At 40.8% G+C, this 20,513-nt stretch overlaps 1 protein-coding gene across 1 annotated transcript in view; it reads left to right on the top strand.

The window, feature by feature from the left end:
- Nucleotides 1-20,513, top strand: part of LOC141297672 (LIM and SH3 domain protein 1-like) — a 311,981-nt gene that overhangs the window by 40,759 nt on the left and 250,709 nt on the right. The window contains exons 2-3 of the mRNA XM_073828108.1: nt 1,631-1,725; nt 3,419-3,503. Coding sequence (XP_073684209.1) covers nt 1,631-1,725; nt 3,419-3,503 — 180 coding nt within the window. The remainder of the gene's footprint in view (nt 1-1,630; nt 1,726-3,418; nt 3,504-20,513) is intronic.

Below are 20,513 nucleotides of genomic sequence, written 5' to 3'. Positions count from 1 at the left end.
TTTAGAGTCACGGATTCGGTACGGTTTAGTGTGTGCTGTTTAGGGAAAAAAGAAATAAGAATGATATAACTACAAGAAACAGCACAAATACATACAATAGAGTAAAGATACAAATAAAGTAAACAGTGAATTTTTTTTTATTTTTATTTTTTTTTTTTACAGTTTTTAGGTACAGAAACTAAATAAAATGGTCAAATATTAAAAAAGCATTGCATATTTTACAGTATAAATTGAAGCTTAATCTTTATTAAAGTTACAAAAGCTATTCAGTCAAGAGCAGTGAGTGATTTCCTTGTTGTTGCTGTTTGGTAAATATTAAGAAATTGCTGTCAATTTAAGAGAATGCACTGATCCAGTGCACTGATGCTTAACGTTTTGCCAGCTATGTCTGCTAGGATACTTGCCAAGACGGGAATTTTGATGAAATTTTTGATTCAAACACAATAAGAGAGCTTAATATTTGCGCACATTCTGAGGCGCGGTTCTCCACGTACTCTTTCAATCTTCTTTAGATCTAGGGCTGGTACCTGATCTGTGGAAAAGTTCAATTATTGTACCAATACCTAAAAAAGCGAAGCCAGAATCAGTAAATGATTATCGTCCTATTGCCTTGACTTCTTTAGTCATGAAGCCTTTTGAGAAGGAGATCAAAAACTATGTGATGACAGCTGTTCATCCACTTTTAGATCCGTTGCAGTTCGCATATAGTGCTGGAAGAGGCATAGAGGATGCAAAACAGTTTTTGTTAAATGCTCTTTCTTATAAAGTTTTAGATGATTTTAGTTTATGGTGTAATAGGATGAAGTTCGATCTGAATGTGTCAAAAACGAAAGAGATGATCATCAATTTTAGTAAGAAAACACTTGCACTTCAAAGAGTGGTCATTAATGACACACAGGCTGACGGAGTTGAGGAATACAAGTATTTAGGAACGATTATCGATAATAGGCTGAAGTTTGATCAAAATACAGATGCAGTCATCAAAAAGTCTTTACATCTTATTATGAACAGCAAATGTTGAGGATGGCACAAAATAATAGGAGACAACACACCCTTTTAATTATTATTTTGAGTGTATGCCCCTTGGGCGACGTTTAAGGTCAATTAGATGTTCTACAAATCGGTTCAAATTTACCTTTGTGCCTGAAGCAATACATCTATGTAACAAATTTAGTTGATTTAGCTGGTTTATCTAATGAATTTACTTTTGATTTATTTATTTTATTTTTTCCTATGTAGTTGGTGTATTATGAGTATTTGTATGTGTTTGTTAAGTGTTGTAGATGTGAAGCACCACAAAGCTCTAAACTTACCAATGGAATAAGGTCTTTTTTGCTAAACAACTATGGTCAATGGAATTTGTTAAGCAACAATGCTTAACATCATCTTAAGTTATAAGTTCCCCTGGAGCAATCCGGGGTTAAATGCCTTGCTCAGAAGCGCAAAGGTAATAGCTTGTTTTAAACTTTAGACCTTTTGATTACCTGATCATTAACCACAAGGTTATACCATTACAATCCATTACAAGATAAGTACCTCTTTCAAACAAGTGGATTCTTTAAAAGAGCCAACTTTTAGTCTAGTTATACTGAGTAAATATGTAATTTCTCTGCTGTTCTTTCTTTTACAGTATTGGCACAAAGGATGTTTCAGCTGTGAGGTCTGCAAAATGACTCTGAATATGAAAAACTATAAAGGATTTGACAAGAAACCCTACTGCAGTCAGTAAGTTTGTTTTTCACCATATCTCACAAAAATGAAATTTCTGTCATTTTCTATTGTGTCTGTTTATTTTCTTCCACTCTTGAAGTCTATGGCAGCTTGTGAAACTGTTTGCCGTAAAGTTCTGAAATTTGGACGCAAAGATAGAGAACAGTCTAAAAATTAACCACAACAAATTTGGAGTCTTTTGACAAAAAAAAATATCTCAAGATTTTCTGGTATTTTATCTATAACGATTATTAGACAGTATTTTGCTGAGTGTGTTATTGTGCTGGTATCTTAAGGACTACCGTGGACAGCTGACTCCTGACTTTCTTATATTAATATTCTTCAAATTCTGTGTGGTCGCTTTACAGCAGTGATAGAAATGAATATGTTCAATAAGTTTATATTGTCCTACGGCAGAGGTTGCATTAGACTGTAACACTGTCCGTCTTTTTGACGGACAGAGTTGTAAACCTTCTGCCATAATCCATTATTACCCGTTATTTTAATTTTTATATTTTAATTATAATAACTCATTTAATTGAATTTATTTTTCTTCACATTTTCATTTTTATTTATGAACCTACAGGACAATATAGACTTATACATTTATTTGGAAGAAAACAGATGAGACTGCCTAACACCACACCCTGCAGGGACAGCTATTTTAATATGTTCTCATTTTTATGACCACTATCCATTTGTAAATCCCAGTCAATCTTTTGGTCTATGCTGTTTTCAGTTGATGAATGAACAGTAGCCTACGTAGTGCGCCTCCCATCCAGTAAATCACAATGAAACAAAGTCTCAAATTTCAAATTCTGACGATTTCATTAGGAAATTCAAGCAATAAATATCGTTTTGGCACTCTTTAATGTGACGTGATAGATCGTTGTAGCTTCTGTGCAGTAATTAAACGCATAGCAAAAGATTTGAGACAGTTTCGTTTTTATTTTGGATCCAGTGCTCTCCTGCTACACTGGAGCGCACTCGCCACCAACTGGACAAGGGTGCGAATTACAGCTACCAGTTACAATAGATCACCCTCAGTGTAATCTGTCAAAGTGACAGCAGCCTTCAGATATTTCTGTCATTGTTAAAAAAATTCCGTCAATGACGGACAATTTTCGGTTAACGCGACCTCTGGTTTATGGTTTACAGACAGACGGAACACAGAGAGGGAGACAATTAATACTCAAAAACATTAATTGTGCTGAAATATCTGTTATTGAACGTTAAATTTAGGTAAAGTGATAACAGAGTGTAATTATCTGAATATAAATATCAGACACTTTATAGCCACTTTTTACACTGACCAAAATTATAAACGCAACCTTTTTGTTTTTGCCCCCATTTTTTATAAGCTGAACTTAAAGATGTAAGACTTTTTCTATGTACACACAAGGCCTATTTTTTCTCAAATATTGTTCACAAATCTACTCTTGGAACTTTGCACACATGCAAACATGCAAAATCATTAATGACTTGTGAACTCTCTGCTGTTCTGGAGCTATATCATTTTTCTTATTAAAAACTATATATTCAGAGGTTCCGTATTGAACGTGATGAAAAAAAAATGTTTTAAGAATGAACTTTTTATTTCCCTAATTGGAAATTAGGGTCTTTAAAATGAGACATATATAAAACATTTTTGGAAGTGTTAAGTGCATGTTATCTAAAATAAATGTTACTAATGCCTGTGTGTTTTTAGACACTATCCCAAAACATCCTTCACCATTGTGGCCGATACACCAGAGAACCTTCGACTAAAGCAGCAGAGCAAGATGCAGAGTCATGTAAGTGTTTATTCATGATCCCTTGCCACTTTTTCTCCTCCTCCTCTTCTACATCCTTTTTTTATTCTCTGTTCTGTTCTCTTTTTCCACTTTTGGCTCACATTCACATTCATCCAGTGGGAAAATGGCCATGGATCACAAACTCATTATTTACATTCCAAGCCTAACAAAAACAAACAAGTAAATGATTAATTCAGTCAACATAACAGATTTTGGTAGAGCCCTGATCCATACAACATTGTGCTGTTATTCAGCTCAGTTTGGTACTGAATGTTTGAAATTAACGTTTTAACAAAAAAATCTGAGATTAATAGTGAATTATTGAAACTGAATGATTGTCATCTTCTTTGTGACATCACCCCTTAACAGACTTTTTCCTTGTAAATTGTAGTGTGAATTTATAGCTTGTATAGGTTCTGTATAGGGCTGTCAATGTTAACACGCTAATCTGATAAAATAATTTAACGCAATTAACTCAAAATTACTGAAGCACAATTTCTATTCTAAACCTTTTACCCAATATTGCTGCTCTGTTTGCAATCAGATCTGTCCAATGATCCAGTTAATGAATGCATTAAAACAGTCAGTCCAAAACAGTGTTAATATAAAGAAAACCAGGTTGATTACATCAGAGATGGCAGAAAGAATGGAGACTCACGTTGGGTTTTCAGTGAATTATTCATCGAACTGAATGAATGTGCATTTTTCAATCCACCTTATTTTTCCTGTAAGAGCTGGCACGGCCATTTGTAAATTTCGTAAAACTGTGAATGCAATTATTTTAGCATTTGAATTTCTGATGGGTGGGACTATACCATTAGGTGTGTTTGTATTGGAAAATGGTGTCAGAATTGTGCAGATTGCTTTAAACAATGGGATAATCGTTAAAGCCTCCTCTAAAGGCAGCTTCCAATTCGATACATGCATAAATCGAACAGACAGTGCAACCTGGTGCAATCTCCTTATATTCTTGGCACCTTATACAATAAATAATTCCACCATTTTTCCCCAAATGCAGTGACTATCCCTTGCTAACAGCAGGAGCCACAATGGTACGCACAATAGGTCAATATTCACCATTAATCAAACGATTCTTACCTGCCCTTAGATCTCTCACTGTTCACACTCCAACTGATGCATGTGAACAAACAGACAGTGCAAATCTACACTTGTTATATTTTATTTTATTCTTATCTTTTAATCCGCAATAGAGCGCGCATCTTTTCTTTTGTCTGCCACAAGATCTTTCTCTCTGATTGATTCGTGTAAGCAAACAGATGGTGCAATTCTATGCTTATTATATTTTATTCTTCTCTTTTAATCCATAACGAAGAACGCGTCCAGTGGCACCTAAGGCTGCATTTACACTGTAAGTCTTAGATCCGATCTTTTGAAGGAATTAATGAGAGGGAGGGAGAGAGAGAGAAAACACAAGTGAACAAGTGAAGCTTGTTGGTTTATTTACAAAAACTGCTCATCATTGCTGAGAAAAATAATGTAGATTTTAGTAGCGAAGCTGTTCTATTTATAAATGTCACGGGGCAGGGGTTGATGTAACAGTGGGTCAGAGACGTTCGGATCCATTTGCAAGGCTTTATTAAGAGTAGTTGACAAGCAAGGGTAATCACCAGTAAACGGGAGCAAAGTAGACAATCCAATGGGTAAACCAACACACAAGCAACGGTCACAAAGGCAGGCAGCAGTAATCAGAAACGTAGTAAACAGTCCGGGGTCATACACAGGAAATCCAACACAGTAGAAAACGCTCAGAAATACCTCCATAAAGAACGATTAGACTTCGCGATGACTGCAGGAAAGTTTGCGCCTAAAATAGGCGACATAATCAAGCGTGTAATGTCAAACAGCTGTGGCGGAACTGTCTGAGGTACGTGAGTTAAAAGAGTCCGGGTAGGAACTAAAACTCGGGCGATGGTTCCCGCTGAGATCGTTCGGAGAGGGCCACAGAGGCACGATCGGTGACAGTTGAAAACCATGGTCATTGTACCCAACCACAATTATTGTGCAGTTTTATTTTATAATAAAAAAAATAAGCACCCTACTTCCAACATGCTTGCTCGGCACGCATTACGCATGCGCGTGTTAAAGGTGCCATACATTCTATACATGTATACATCCCATACAATTCTATGGCACCTTTAAAATATCAAAAAACCACTAGAACAGTGTTATATATTTTTCTGACTTGTGTACTTACATTATCTCAAATGTCAAATAAGCAATCTTAACTAGTGTAACTGACCGTGTTATTGCGGTCCTATTTCTGTAGGACTGCATCGGCTGTGGAGATGTAGACAACAACTTCCATGGTTTTTTGGTATCAGGTCGGTAGGCCCTGCCGGCTGCTGGTATGGATTTGTGAGATTTGGGGCGCCCAGTCGGAAGGGCTCAAACCGATATTCAACGGGAGCACACAGCATTGGAATGGGTGAGCCCTACCGGCCAATGGAGGAGCAGCGTGGTTGGGGCCTGACCAGGAGAACCCGAGTTGCCTTGGCCGGAGCAGCTTACGATGTTGGCATGTGGGCCCTACTGGTCGACCGGCCCCTGTTGGTTAGTGGCAAATGGCTGACCGAGAGGACCCATGAAGCCTCCGACGGGAGATGAAGACTCAGAACATCAGACGAGTGGGTCTTCTCAGTTTGGCAGGTAAAAAGAGTTTGGGACGCCTGGTGAGGGGGACTCTCGCAACATCCAATGGGAGACCAAGGCTCACGGCATCGGACGGGTAAGCCTCGCCGGCCCGGGAGAGAGAAAGGAAACCCGACTGGGAGGGCATCCGAGGGGAGATCAGGACTCAGAACCTCGAATGGGTAAGCCTCGCCAGGTGGAAAAGATGTGAAGTCTGGCCTAAAGGGGCTCGGATAGTGTTTGGCGGGAGGTCGAGACTTGTGGCATCGGACGGTTGAGTCTCGCCGGGCAGAAAGGGAAAATGAAAGAACCTGGCTGGGAGGGCTCTCATGTCAACATTGGGAGATCGAGACTCCTAGCGTTGCACCAGGCAGGGGGGAGGGCTAGAAAAGAAAACCCGCCTGGGAGGGCTCTCATGGCAACAATGGGAGATCGAGACTCCTAGCGTTGCACCAGGCAGGGAGAAGGCGTAGAGTTTGGCCCGCCGGGCCGGGAGGGAGAAAACCCGCCTGGGAGGGCTCTCATGGCAAAGATGGAAGATCAAGACTCCTAGCATTGTACCAGGCGGGGTGGGGGGGATAGGGAGACCTGGAGTTACTTTGGATGGCTTATCGGCCGATGAGAGTTTGGTGGGCTTCTTTGATATGTGACTGGTTAGTTCTGATGTAGTTCTAAAAGGCTTCTGATGACCATCTTCCTAGGGTTTGGATCTGCTGTTTGGAGAGGCCTTTCTGGGCTGCTGATGTTGCTGCCCCAATGCGAAAAGAGTGGCTTGAGAAATTTTCTGCTGGGATGCCCGATGATTGCAGGACGGATTTGAGATGTTTTTGGAACCAGAAGCGATTGGCGGGTCTTTTGGCTTCGTCTAAGAATGAGGGTTTGAGGGGGGATTTAGCCTGAGTATTTCTGAGGCGGAGGAACTCACGGATGGACTGGTAGGGTTGGACGGACTGATAGGGTTGGATTGGACAAGGGAGGTTGGAGATGTAGATGGCTTGTCTTGCTTTGTTTAATTAGGAAGGAATTCTACCATTATCGATTGCTGGGTACTTGCTCGGATGTTGTGGGCCACCTGGGGAGGCTCCTGGGCGATGGCATTTGGGGAACCGGTCATTGTTGTTGCAGTGAAGAGTGAGTTTTGTAGTTTTTCTTGGAGGAGGGAGCTGAAGGAAGCTGGCGGCGGGGCTGCATATGGCGGCCAGTGCGGCCAATCCCTCTCTTGGGCCGCGAGCCCCGAGCTGACGGGGGCAGGAGGTGGCCAGTGCTCACTTGAGCTGCGAGCTCTGAGTTGATAGGAGCGGGAGGCGGGGCTGTGTGTGACGGCAAGTGCGGTCGAGCACTCACCTGACAGGGGCTGGAGGCGGTGCTTTGTGAGGCGGCAAGTGCGGCCAAGCTCTCGCTTTAGCAGTGAGCCCCGAGCTGACGGGGACGGGAGGCGGGGCTGGGCTGGGCAGGTGGCGGACCTGGGTCTGGTGGCCAAGCACTTGCTTAGACTGTAAACTCTGAGTGAAATGAGACTGGTGGTCAGGGCTGAGATTGGCAGAGGAAGCAGCCAAACGCTTGCTTGGGCTGTGGGCCTAGGCATTGCTTGAGGAGATGCCGCGGTGGAGGGCTGGGCTGCGGCCATTGTTCTGTGTAGGGTTGTTTGATTCCGACATTTTTGGACTCAATTCCAATTCCTGGTTCTGAATCGATTTTCAATTCTTGCCATTTAAATTGGAGGAAGACAATTTTTTCAATGACTCCAGGATATTGAAGTCGCAGAAAGTAGCCTTCTCATAATGTGAGAGCTTCATTGTAAAAAATATGAAAATGTACAATATTTCTGTAGCTCTGGCAGATTTTAAATTGTAATTTGTCTGCATTGCCCATGGAATTAGCCATAACCCGGGGCTCAGCAGTGGACATGCATTTATTGCAATACTAAACCAAGTCACAAAGTGTCTAATGTCCACAGTTCACCTGAATGATGTTTACTTTAACAGTATGCGTTGCACAAAATTAGCAAACAATACACTGAAACGAAATAAACAGAACTTTAACAACGACACTAATATTAGAGCTTGTGGATTAGCTTGTGTCAATCAGGTGCGCTCTAGACCACTTATTTGTGCTCTCCGCATTTTCTTTCAGAATTATCATTGGCTGATAAAGGTTAAAGATAGCATTTATATAGGGTGTAAATCGGTGTAAATAAGATGACGTCATTCACGTCTATCCCGTCGTGCAGCGCTCAAATTTGTGGACAACATGAGTGACGTAAAATAATTTATAGTTTTTTTAACTAGTTTATTAAAATGATCTATCAGATTTCTAATAATTATTAGCGAGCGAGAGCCGAATTAATTGGTGCTTCAGACGAGCTCAGTAATGATCGTTTCATTCAGTTATTTTAATGAATCGGCAACTTTCGGCAACATTTGATGACTAGCAGCTGAGATATGTAGACTTCATGGGATGCAGCCTTTCGTTTGACAGGCATCTTTGTATAAGTTGTTGAACTGAACACTGCTCTGAATAAGGAGTCAATTCTCCTTGATGGTATCGATTCCAAACTTTGTAACCGACTCTCGATTCCCAATGCTTCAGAATCGACTCTTTTGGAATCGATTCCCAGCCCTGTGAGAGGCCTCACATGAGAAAGACGTTGGCGCCGGCGCGGACGGAGGTTTGTGTTTCCTTTTCTTCGGCTTTGGGGTTAGAGGGGGAGAGGTTAGTTAGTTGCAGATTTTTGTACAAGATAAATAATTCTGCTTTGTTTAACTTGCGTGAAGGCTGGACATTGGATTTTGCCAGCGCTAGTTTCATACTCGCCATAGTCCGTTTCTCTATGGGCGGAATTGGTTGCCTGACCGAGCGGATGATGCTGGGGAGTTGGCTGGTGTTCTCGCCTGAGGAGGCGAGGGCAGGCCGAGGCATCGTGGGCGATGCGAGGCGGTTCGGAACAAGCGGCGGCCGCGAGATGAGACCTGGGGCTCAATAGGAGCGAAATGCGGGGAAGGCACGGTCCTGGGGCCGGCCGGAGGAGAGTCTGAATCGTCTTCTCACGTGGAAGTTTGTCTTTGTGACATAGTAGCGGACAGGCGAACCAGATGCTGATAAACCGTCAAATGGGTAGAGGTAAGTCAGCTGTATTTATACCTGATGTAGATTAACTTGAGTGTGTTCCAGTTGTGTTAATTAGGCTAAGTATCTGACGTGTTCCTCCCGAACTTTGTTAATAAAACATAATTTCCGTGGTGTTGTAGTTGTAGTTCACTATTCCAAATATAATTTGCTGTATTTAAACTACAAATGAGACCAACATGCAATAGCCAATCAGCTTTCTGTTAGAGTCTCTCTCGGATTGTACCGCAGAAGTAAAATGGATTTAACTTTTTAGCTATGGGGAAGTGCAAGTTTAACGATACTTAGCTTGAAAAAAAACTGAATATAGGGCTTGGCTAAGGCCAGTTGCTAACAACTGTAGATTTTTTTTTCTCCCTCTGTGGAAGTTACTGCGTCTTCAGACAGAGTCGCAGTAGCAGAATACAGGTCAAGCTACCTTTTTCTGTATGTAATGTTCTCAATAATAATAATAATAAATATAGGTCGAGCTAGCTGACCGCCAGCCTTCAAGATACTTTTAAAAAGGTTTTTTTTTTTTTTTTACTTGCCGGACCGAACAAACCGCCTGATTAAAACTGAAGTGACAAAAACAACTAGCGAAGCATCAAAAGGCAAGAAAGATTCCTATTTTAATACATTCAACGTAAACAGAAATTGATAATGGTTAGTGTAGTTCTGGTCTATTTGTGACATACTTTAAAACAAATGAATGTAACAGCACTCTAAAGAAACACACTGACATAAAAATTTTAAATGTATAGTTTATTTATAACATGATATAGTTCAGTAATATACCAAGTGAGCTTTTTGCTGAAAATTCTCACAATTACAAATGTTACATTGATTTTAGCTCAATAAACAAGTAGTTAGTCAAGTAGTTACTTACATATTAGACAAAATATTTTCACTGTTTTGTTCTGTTTCACCAACGAAAATAGTTCTAAACAAGGATCGCAGCAGAAGCATTCTCCTAGCAACGTTTTGCTATGATTCAGCGTTTTGCTTGAATCAGTTGAAATAACTCGTTAATGAAGTGACTTACCGCCACCTGCTGGTAGTTTATTTCTAGTGGTACTTTTATGGAGATATTTTGTGTGGAATAGTATCTGCTGATATGAAAAGTTCACTGTATATCGTAGTAATAAATTTAATGTATGACAGCCATGAAATTTTGTTTACTTTTTACATTAAACACATTAAATATTACATGTATGCATGTAATATAATATCTATTTCCATTACAGGTTTAGGTCTTAAATTTCATATAAGGTGGTATTAAAAAGGTCTTAAAAAGTCTTGAATTTCACTTGTTCATATCTGCAGGAAGCCTGGAAAAACACCCCCAAAACATTAGGTTCCCACCGCCATGTTTGACAGTGGGGACGGTGTTCTTAGGGATGAAGGCTTCTTTTTTACGCCAAATAAAGGCTACATCATTGTGGCCAAACAATTAAATTTTTGTTTCATCTGACCATAAAACAGAAGACCAGAAGTCGTCTTATTTTTCCAGATGAGCATTTGCAAAGGCCAAGCGGGCTTTTGTGTGCCTTATTTGGATAAGTGGTGTCCTCCTTGGTCTGCGTCTGAGTAACCCAGCGGTGTGCGGTGTCCGTTGGACTGTTTGCCTTGAGATGTTGCCACCAGCAGAGCCCAGATTCATCAGAATGGCCTTGGTGGTGATCCTTGGATTCTTTTTTTTTTACCTCTCTCACTATCCTCCTGGCCAGCACAGGTGTAACTTTTGGCTTCCGACCACGTCCTCTGAGATTTTTCACAGTGCGGAACGTCTTGTATTTTTTAATAATACTTTGCACTGTAGCCACTGGAACTTCAAAACATTTAGATATAGTATTATAGCCCTTTCCTGACTTGTGAGCAGCCACAATGCGCAGCCACAGGTCCTCAGTGAGCTCCTTTGTCTTAGCAATAACTGTCCACAAACCAACAGCAGAGAGCTTGTTTTTCGCCTGTTGAGTTGATTAAAACAGCTGTTCCCAATGAATCAGTGTAATTAGGATGCTTTAGAACAGCTTGGACTATTTGGTGTAGTGAATTTTACAGGAGACTCATCTCATTTTAACTTGGCCCACACAGGGATGCCAATTATGTAGTGAGTTCTGCTTTCGCCCACTAGGAAGGCGAAATAGTGTAGTGATGGGTACTCGTATCACCGATGACGTTATGATTCTTGGATCACATGTCACTTAATGTGCGGTTATGAGTACATCACATAAGAAAGATTGGTGGGATATCTAGCTTGTAGAACCTCTCACTGTATTATCAACACAAGGAAGACACAAGTGTAATAAAATAAATTTATTAACAAATGATAGACAAGAGTAATCAACTATTAAATGAATACAATAAATGCAAAAGGAATAAAGTGCATAAGATGCATAAAATGTGATTCAGTTGGGTGTTGCTATGTCATAGCTATGTTATCTTATGGAAAGATAAACTGTTGCTACTCTGAAACAAATAAGGTGAAGAACCTTATTATGCATCAAACAAATAAATGAGCTATTATTTGTTATCAACTGCAATCAGCTATACAATATCTAATGTAAATTAGAAAAATCATATACTGATAGTACACAACAATGCCAAGGTCTCTGGAAGAGGATTGGAAGTGATATTTACGTTCTCTGTGGTTGATTGAGCAGTCCGGTAGCGGTGAATTCTTCCACTGGTTGTGCTGGGGGCAGTCAGTGGGAAAAGGAGCAGGAATCCGTTTCGACAGCCTTGAGCATGAAGCGCTGTAGGATGCTGTTCTCCTGGAGCACCAAAGGGTCCTAAGATCTGGAACACGCAGATGTGGCCCTGGTGTAGGTGCTGAAGGCCCTTAGCTTGGAACACGCAAGCAAAGGTACCTGAAGTGAAGGTTTGCTTGCTGGAGCTCAACCTTGTTGCAAATGTCTGTTGGTCTTCTGCCTCTCTGGGCTAGAGACTCAGAACTTGTTCAATCTGCTTTGTCTCTCTCGGATGGAGAATTAGGACGTGCTGCATCTGTTGTTGCCTCGCTGGACGAAGACTCTGAACGTGGAAAATATCTCTTTCTTCACAGACAGAACGTGGTCATATCTGCTGCTGCCTCAAAGCTGGAGACTTGAAGCGTGGAGCGTCTGTTTCTGTCTCTCTGGACAGTAGGCTCAGAATGGTTGTGTCTGTTATTGTCTCACCCTTGCAGGTCAGACTCAGTACTGGTGTAACTGTTATGTCTTTCCCCGACGGGACTCAGACTCAGTACTTTGTTAGTGCTCTGTTAGTGTCTCACCCTGCTGGGCCTCAGACTCAGAACTTTGTTGCTCTGTTAGTGTCCCTTCCCCTACGGGACTCAGACTCAGAAATTAGTTGCTCTGTTAGTGTCCCTTCCCCTACGGGACTCAGACTCAGAACTTAGTTGCTCTGTTAGTGTCCCTTCCCCTACGGGACTCAGACTCAGAACTTAGTTGCTCTGTTAGTGTCCCTTCCCCTACGGGACTCAGACTCAGAACGAAGTTTGATCTGTTAACGTCTTACCCTGCCGGGCCTCAGACTCAGAACAAGGAGTGTCTTTTGGAGAGGTACCTTTATAACTTTTCGATGAGGAGGAGATTGCAACTTGGTGCTTCTCCATTTCCATGCTGTGATTGGCTGGTTCCATCAGAGCGGGGGGGACATGGGGTAGCCCACCCTTCTTTCCTCTTGTGGAAGTCATTTGCATAGTCCAAACACAAAGTTAAAAAAGGTGTCAATAATGTTTTACTGGTGCATTTCTCATTTTCCAAAACACAATCAGAAAACATTTGGTCATGTAATGAACACATTAAGTCCAAACATGATGGGAAAAGATTGAACTGTCATGCATGCATTCATTTGTCCATTAACAGCTGAGTTTGTGTAAGATGTTGCACTACACATCGCTGTCAGTGAGACTACTTATTTCTCTGAATAAGTATAAGATGTGTGTGTTATGGTTCGCATCAGTTCAAGGTTTGAAAACATAGTTATGAATGGATTTGGATGGATCTTTGTGATCTCTCTTTGTTTCCCCCACTGCGTGCTGCGTCTGGAGATCCTAAGGAATTTTTATGGCCATCACAGGACCAAACCTTAGTGAACAGTCTTAAGGTGGGTGAAGGGCAGAAACTGTGTCTTGGCCAATAGGAAGTTCCGTCCTTCCCGAGTTTTTTGTACCAAAGGTCTCTTCTTGCCCTCTAAGAGGTGTCTGGCAGTTGTCCTGGCATCCTTATCTGATGGTGTTGGACAGTTTGCTTATGTTAGTCCACCAAGATCCAATCAAAATGTAGCAAACCTTTGTCCACTATTGTGGTCAGGGAGGGGCCCTTGCCATAAACTGGGGCCCTGGAATGCTCGTTCCACTACATTGGAATGGTATAGAATTTAGGATTTTCCCATAGACTGTGACAGTTTGCAAAGGGTATAAATAATTTTGCACATGCCACTTTTTGTTCAAATGTAAATAAAAGCTGAGAAAAAAAAATGTCCACAATGATGCCTCTTGTACATCGTCTTATTATCTTTTGGGAGAAGCCTGTGTCATTTCAAACTAAATCAAAATTTAGTTCTGGGTTGATGATGCAGGACGCACAGCCGAAGTATCACATCCGACTCAAGAAGAACCAAATGAGCCGGTTTGACCAACTGTTGAAGTTTGCAGAGAGCTACCAAGGACTCAAAAAGAACCGAATGAGCCGGTTAAACTGTCGAAGTTTGCTGCGGATTACAGAACGAGGATTCAGATGCCTTTTTTTTACGATACTGGGCAAGCCCGAGGCACGTACTGGAAATATACTATATAAATTAACATTTTATTGAATCCTGCAAAAACCTTTCTGTCGAGAGATGAATAAAATGTTTTACTACAGTTTATTGTAGGGATGCTCCAAAATTTAAATTCTTGGCCGAAGCCAAACAAAATTACACACTGTGCCGAAGGCCAATTACCAAACACGTTTTTTGTGTTTTTTTCCCCGTGTATTTTTTTTCACCATTGCATAAATTAGCCAATATTTGCTTTTTTACAGTTTTGTCTTGCTTTTTACAGGAAAAAAATCAATTACAAAACAACAATTTAAAAATATTTATTTAACACTGAACATTTTTAACATTCTAGTAGACATTATAGCCTACCAACAAACCACAATTTAACTTAAAATTAATAAGTTAGTAGACCTCAGTACTACTTTTTGCTGACAGCAGGAGATTTATGAATGATTCTCATCACGCAGGTTTGTCTCGCACTTTGGACTTTGAAACCTGGCTAATGAGCTCATGCACCGCCAGTGGCGGACTGGCCGTCTGGACTTTCTGGAAAATACCAGAATGGCCACTGCAGCAGGACGGCCGTCGGCCTCTGTGCAGCCGTCACGTTTTTTTTTTCTTGCTTATAATTTACTGTTGTTCCATGTCAAGACCGAGATGGTGGCAACAATGCGCCTACAAGCCCATAGATGCTCACTCATCAATGCATGTCACTCAACCGTTTACAAGTGAAGTGCAGATGGGAGAAAGAACATGGATACTGCAGGTGTTGGTAATACGAAAAAAAGGAAAGAAAAGGGTGGGGCTGAGAAGGTGAGGGGGGGGGGGGACACGATATAAACATGCCGCAGCATTAACACTGAAGGCAGAAGAAATATTTAATAAGTAATTAAACCGTTTTTGTGCACACTGCAAAAACTCCATCTAATCAAGTCAAAAAATCTTGTTTCCAGCTAAAAAGTATTTTTAATCTTGTTACTTATATACTAAGCAAGAGTAGAAGGTGTTAGATTATTAATCTTATATTGAGTATATATGCCTTATTTTTTAGAATTCTTACCAAGTGTGATTTGTCTTGTTTCATTGGCAGATTATTTCACTTAATTTAAGAAGTTTTCGACTAAAATCAAGTATTTTAAGGGTTAGGTTAGTCGAAAGCTTCTTAAATTAAGTGAAATAATCTGCCAATGTATTAAGACAAATCACACTTGCTAAGAATTCTCAAAATAAGACAAATATACTCAAAATAAGATTAATAATATAACATCTTCTGCTCTTGCTTAGTATATAAGTCTCAAAACAAGATCAAAAATACTTTTTAGCTGGAAACAAGATTTTTTGACTTGGTTAGATGAACAGTTTTTGCAGTGTCATTTTTTTTTTTTTTTTTTGCACAAATTAATTAAGAGATTAGTAAGTAATAAATATTGTTTAAGATTGCATGGAATAGATACATAAACGTAATAGACGTAATACATAAACCCCGTTTTTTTTTGTGGATATATTTTAACTTTAACATGCCACCACCATGTGACAGTCGTCTTTATTCAAGAAAAGAGCTTTTTGCACTAAGAACTAACGTTGGAATGCAGCACAATATCCCGGCAGAGCTGAGGAGGAAGTTCAGAGGCTGCAAGGCAGGAGCGAAAGTAAAAGCTGCACGTAGACGTTTTAAGCCAGCCATCCCCTCGGTAATAATGGGGAATGTCAATTCACTACCGAATAAGATGGACGAGCTGTTTGCGCTGAACAATCAGCGGAGTTACCGTGAGTGCAGTTTATACTTATTTACAGAGATGTGGCTAACTGATGCGATACCGGATGCTAACGTTGATCTACCGGTTTTACTGCTGTGAGAGCCGACAGAGACATGAACGTGTGTGGGAAGAGCAGAGGCAGGGGGCTCATCATATATGTGAACGAACGTTGGTGTTGCCCAGGCCATGTCTCAGTGAAAAAGGTACTGTGTTGTAAGGACTTGGAACTGTTAGCTGTTAGCCTGCGGCCGTATTACTTGCCGAGGGAGCTAAGTCACGTGATCGTGCTCTGTGTTTATGTTCCTCTGAGCGCGGATGCACCAGCTGCCTGTGAGAAGATACACACAGTAACAGCAAGGTTGCAGACAAAGCACCCTGAGGCGTTTATGGTTATATCTGGGGACTTTAATCATCTTTCCCTGGACTCTACTTTGGCCTCCTTTTACCAGGCTGTAGACTGTCCCACAAGGCATAATAGAATAATAGATCTGCTGTATGCCAACGTGAAGGATGCCTACAGAGCTATCCCCCTCCCCCCACTTGGAAAGTCTGACCACAACCTGGTTCACTTGCAGCCACAGTACATCCCTTTGGTCAAAAGGATGTCTAAAACTACACACTTAATCAGGAAGTGGTCACCTGAGGTAGAGGACGCTCTGAGGGACTGCTTTGACATCACTGACTGGGATGTATTGCTGAAAACACATGGTGAGGATATAGAGGAGCAGACTCACTGCCTGACTGACTATCTTAATTTCTGCCTGGATGTTGTCTCCCCCAATAAGTCTGTCCATTGTTACCCAAATAACAAACCTTGGGTAACACAAGATGTTAAAGTGGCTCTCAATAGGAAGAAGGCGGCCTTCATGAACAAAGATAGAGAGGCTATTCAATCAGCACAGCGAGAGGTGAAACAATGTCTGAAAGAGGCAAAGGACACCTACAGGAATAAGGTGGAGAAGAAGCTGAGTGAGAGTCGCGTGAAGGAGGTTTGGGAGGGTGTTAACACCATCACAGGCTTCAGACCAAAAGTTACAACAGCAGTGGGGACAGTGGAGGAAGCAAACAGGCTGAATAACAGCCCCTGTTGTTATTGGACAAACTGAGGGTGATGCTAGTGGACCATTACTTGGTGTCCTGGATTGCTGACTACCTCACGGAGAGACCGCAGTATGTCAGACTAAGGGACATCACATCAGACACTGTTATCAGCAGCATCGGAGCTCCTCAGGGGACGGTGCTGGCCCCTCTCCTCTTCACCCTTTATGCCTCAGACTTCTGCTAAAATTCAGAACTGTGTCATATCCAGAAGTTTGCAGATGACACAGCCATTGTGGGGTGTATTAAGGATGATGGAGAGGATGAGTACAGGAATTTAGTCAGTGACTTTGTCTCCTGGAGTCAAATGAATCATCTCCAGCTTAACATCTCAAAGACTAAGGAGCTGGTCATCGACTTCAGGAAGTCCAGCTCACAACCACACCCAGTGACCATCAGGGACGGTGAGGTGGAGATTGTATGCAACTACAAGTACCTTGGGTTGTGGTTGGATAACAAGCTGGACTGGACATGCTGTATAGATTACCTGTACAAGAAGGGCCAGAGCCGTCTGTACTTTCTGTGAAGACTGGGAGCTTTTAACATCTGCAGGAAATTCCTGTGGATGTTCTACCAGTCTGTGGTGGCTAGTATAATTTTTTATGCTGTGGTTTGCTGGGGGGGTAACATAAATAAAAGGTGTGCTAATAGGCTGGACAAACTTATCAGGCGGGCCGGCTCTGTGGTTGGCATGAAGCTGGACTCCCTGGTGACAGTGGCAGAGAAGAGAACACTAAAAAAACTTCTGGCTATCGTGGACGATGCCAGTCATCCCCTGCATACTGTCATCAGTGCTCAGAGAAGTCTGACCAGTAACAGGTTGCTCGTCCCCAAGAGCAGGACTAATAGACTTAGAGACTCATTTGTCCCCCGAGCCATCAAACTTTACAACTCTGCTTTTGGCAGGAGGGGGAGAATAAATGAGAAGGGGGAGAACTACAGCTCGCCTGAAACAACACACGTGTAATAATTTATAATTTATATGTACAATACTCATCTGTACCATCTATGCTGGTGTGCAATGTCTGTACATAATTTTTTCTTAGTTTGTTATTTTATTTTATTTTTTATTTATTTATTTTTTTTATTTAATTTTGTTCTTAGTGTCGGTGCGTACTGCTGCTGGTACCTGAATTTCCCTGAGGGATCTTCCCAAGGGATTAATAAAGTATATTCAATTCAATTCAATTCAATTTTTTACCTGCATATTTTTCAGCAGAGAGACATTAAAAGAGAGCTGTTTATTTCTGTGAGTATTCTACACTATGCTTTTAACACATCTTTTAGTCAACATCAGAGATAATGCTATAATTTGGAAGGTAAAAACATCATGGGTTAAGATTTAAGTATTTTGAGGCCCGTGTCTGTTGCTGATTAGCTTTCACACACATCTGTTGTTGTGGGCTGAGCCGAGTCAAAGTCCAGGGCTGTTTTTTAGTCCCAGTCCGCCACTGTGCACCGCTGTCAGAATAAATAAAATTCATGCGTGTATTAGACAACATAACGTTCTGTAGTTTATTTACTACTGGTTTAAGACCATTTCGCGATTTCAGTCATCATACAGTAACCAGCAATAACCACCCCTTTCTCTTCTCATGGACGACATGCGATGCGATACTAAATAGTCTCACGCTGTCGGTGCATGTAATGGTTTTTGCGTCTTTGTAGGACATATCCGTGTTTGTGCATCAATGTCTGTAATGTGTGCTGTAGGTGCAAAACGTTTAGGAATCTTATCCAAGTTTTAGGCTAGTCAATATTGGTGGTATCTGACATAAAGGATCTGCGAATGAATCTGTGACCACAAACACCATTTGCTTAAGTGAATGAAAGGCAATGCATACACAATAACTTTTTATTTGAATGTTTTGATATGTGTTGACACAAATTACTTTATTTGAATGTTTTGTTGATACAACATGACACTGAGTTGTTAGAAAAGAGAAGCGTAGTGACAATTATTGTTTGACTGTGTCAGGAACCAATGAATCAGCTTTTTGAACCGGTTCAACAAGCCAAACTGTTAAAAAAATGGTTGGCAGAAATGAATCAGACTTTGCATCACTAATACTCATAGAAGGCCATCAACATGGTCATTCAGTGCCATGTAAGGTTATGCTTCCCATGTAGTTTTCATCAGCACCATCTGTTCCCTCTCTCTCCCTCTCTCAAATATACACGTTTCCATGTTTGGCTTCTTTTCATGAATCTTTCTCACCTCCCCCTTACTTGTCTTCGGAGTGCTTATTAACCTTCCTCTTTCTGTTTCTTGCTCTTGCCTTGTTTTTAAGTTTATTAAGTACATTAGCACAAACAAATTAAAAATTTGCTGAGTTTTCTCTCTCTTTTTTTTAAACCAGACATGTCAAGAAGATTCAACCCTGATTAGTGTTTTGTTTAGATTTATATCAGAAACGTTATGTCAGAAGCATGTGGATTAAGGTCAGGGGACCTCTGTGTAACAAAGACTGGCAATCCAGATTATGTTTTAGCATGAAGAAGGGAAATATATTATTTTTTTAAAGGGGTAATACTTACTGGATTCATTTTTTATCCACACACTGTGGATACCAGCAACTGTTTGGTTACCCTTCTTCTTCAAAATATCTTCTTTTGTTTTAAATTATGTTAAATGATGATAGAACTTTCATTTTTGGTTGAACTATCCCTTTTAGTCATTATTTACCAATAATGAGAATAAATCCTAAATTCTGTCATGAAACTCTAGATGGTGCAGTCTGATTTGTAAATCAATAATTATTCACATGGCACAGTTGATTGCAGTGGCAGCTGGTGGAAAATTTTCAAGGTAGGGCATAGGGCTGTCACGATTACTTGATTCAATTTCAGTACTCGATTTAAAAAAAAATCCTCGACTGCAATTTGTCCATGTCCAGTAACTGGCAAAATACGAGAATCCATGAAACGCATTATCAGACCGTTTTCCAAGGCTGCATGATATATTAAACCCATTTAAAAATCATCATAATAATAATGCTAAACTAGGATTCAATTAAATTGCTGCCCTCTGCAGGCATTTTTATAGTGCATAAGTATTAGTTTTATTGTTTATACTACATTGTGTTTTCACAGATTTAATCACTAAAACCAGTTGCTTTTGATGTTTTATTTGAACCAGTTATTATTTATTATTATTATTTATTATTTATTATTATTATTATTAGTAGTAGTAGTAGTAGTATTTTAATTTTTATTTATTTAGGTCTATTATTATTTTTAAGTTTGAGGATGATTCTCACAAAACGTCTCGGGTTACGTATGTAACCTTAGTTCCCTGAGAGAACGAGACGCCGCGTCAGAAATGCTATGGGGAACGCCATTGGCGGGCAGCATTCTGAGCCATTGTCTAACAACCAATCGTACGATGGGAGTGACGTCACAGGCGCGGTGACGTCAGCGACCAGGAAGTATAAAGCACGTGCGTTTGAAGCCGGCGGCAGCTCTTAGGAATGAAGCGAGCGCCACAGGGTGCGGGAATTATGGTCCGTGACGCGGCGTCTCGTTCCCTCAGGGAACTAAGGTTACATACGTAACCCGAGCCGCGTCAGAAACACTATGGGGAACGAGATGTCAACGCCCCTGTAAGGATTAATTAGCTCAAATGTATAATGAT

The sequence above is a fragment of the Garra rufa genome, chromosome 22, assembly GCF_049309525.1.
Source record: "Garra rufa chromosome 22, GarRuf1.0, whole genome shotgun sequence".
Lineage (NCBI taxonomy): Eukaryota > Metazoa > Chordata > Actinopteri > Cypriniformes > Cyprinidae > Garra > Garra rufa.
This window is presented reverse-complemented; position numbering and strand designations above follow the sequence as displayed.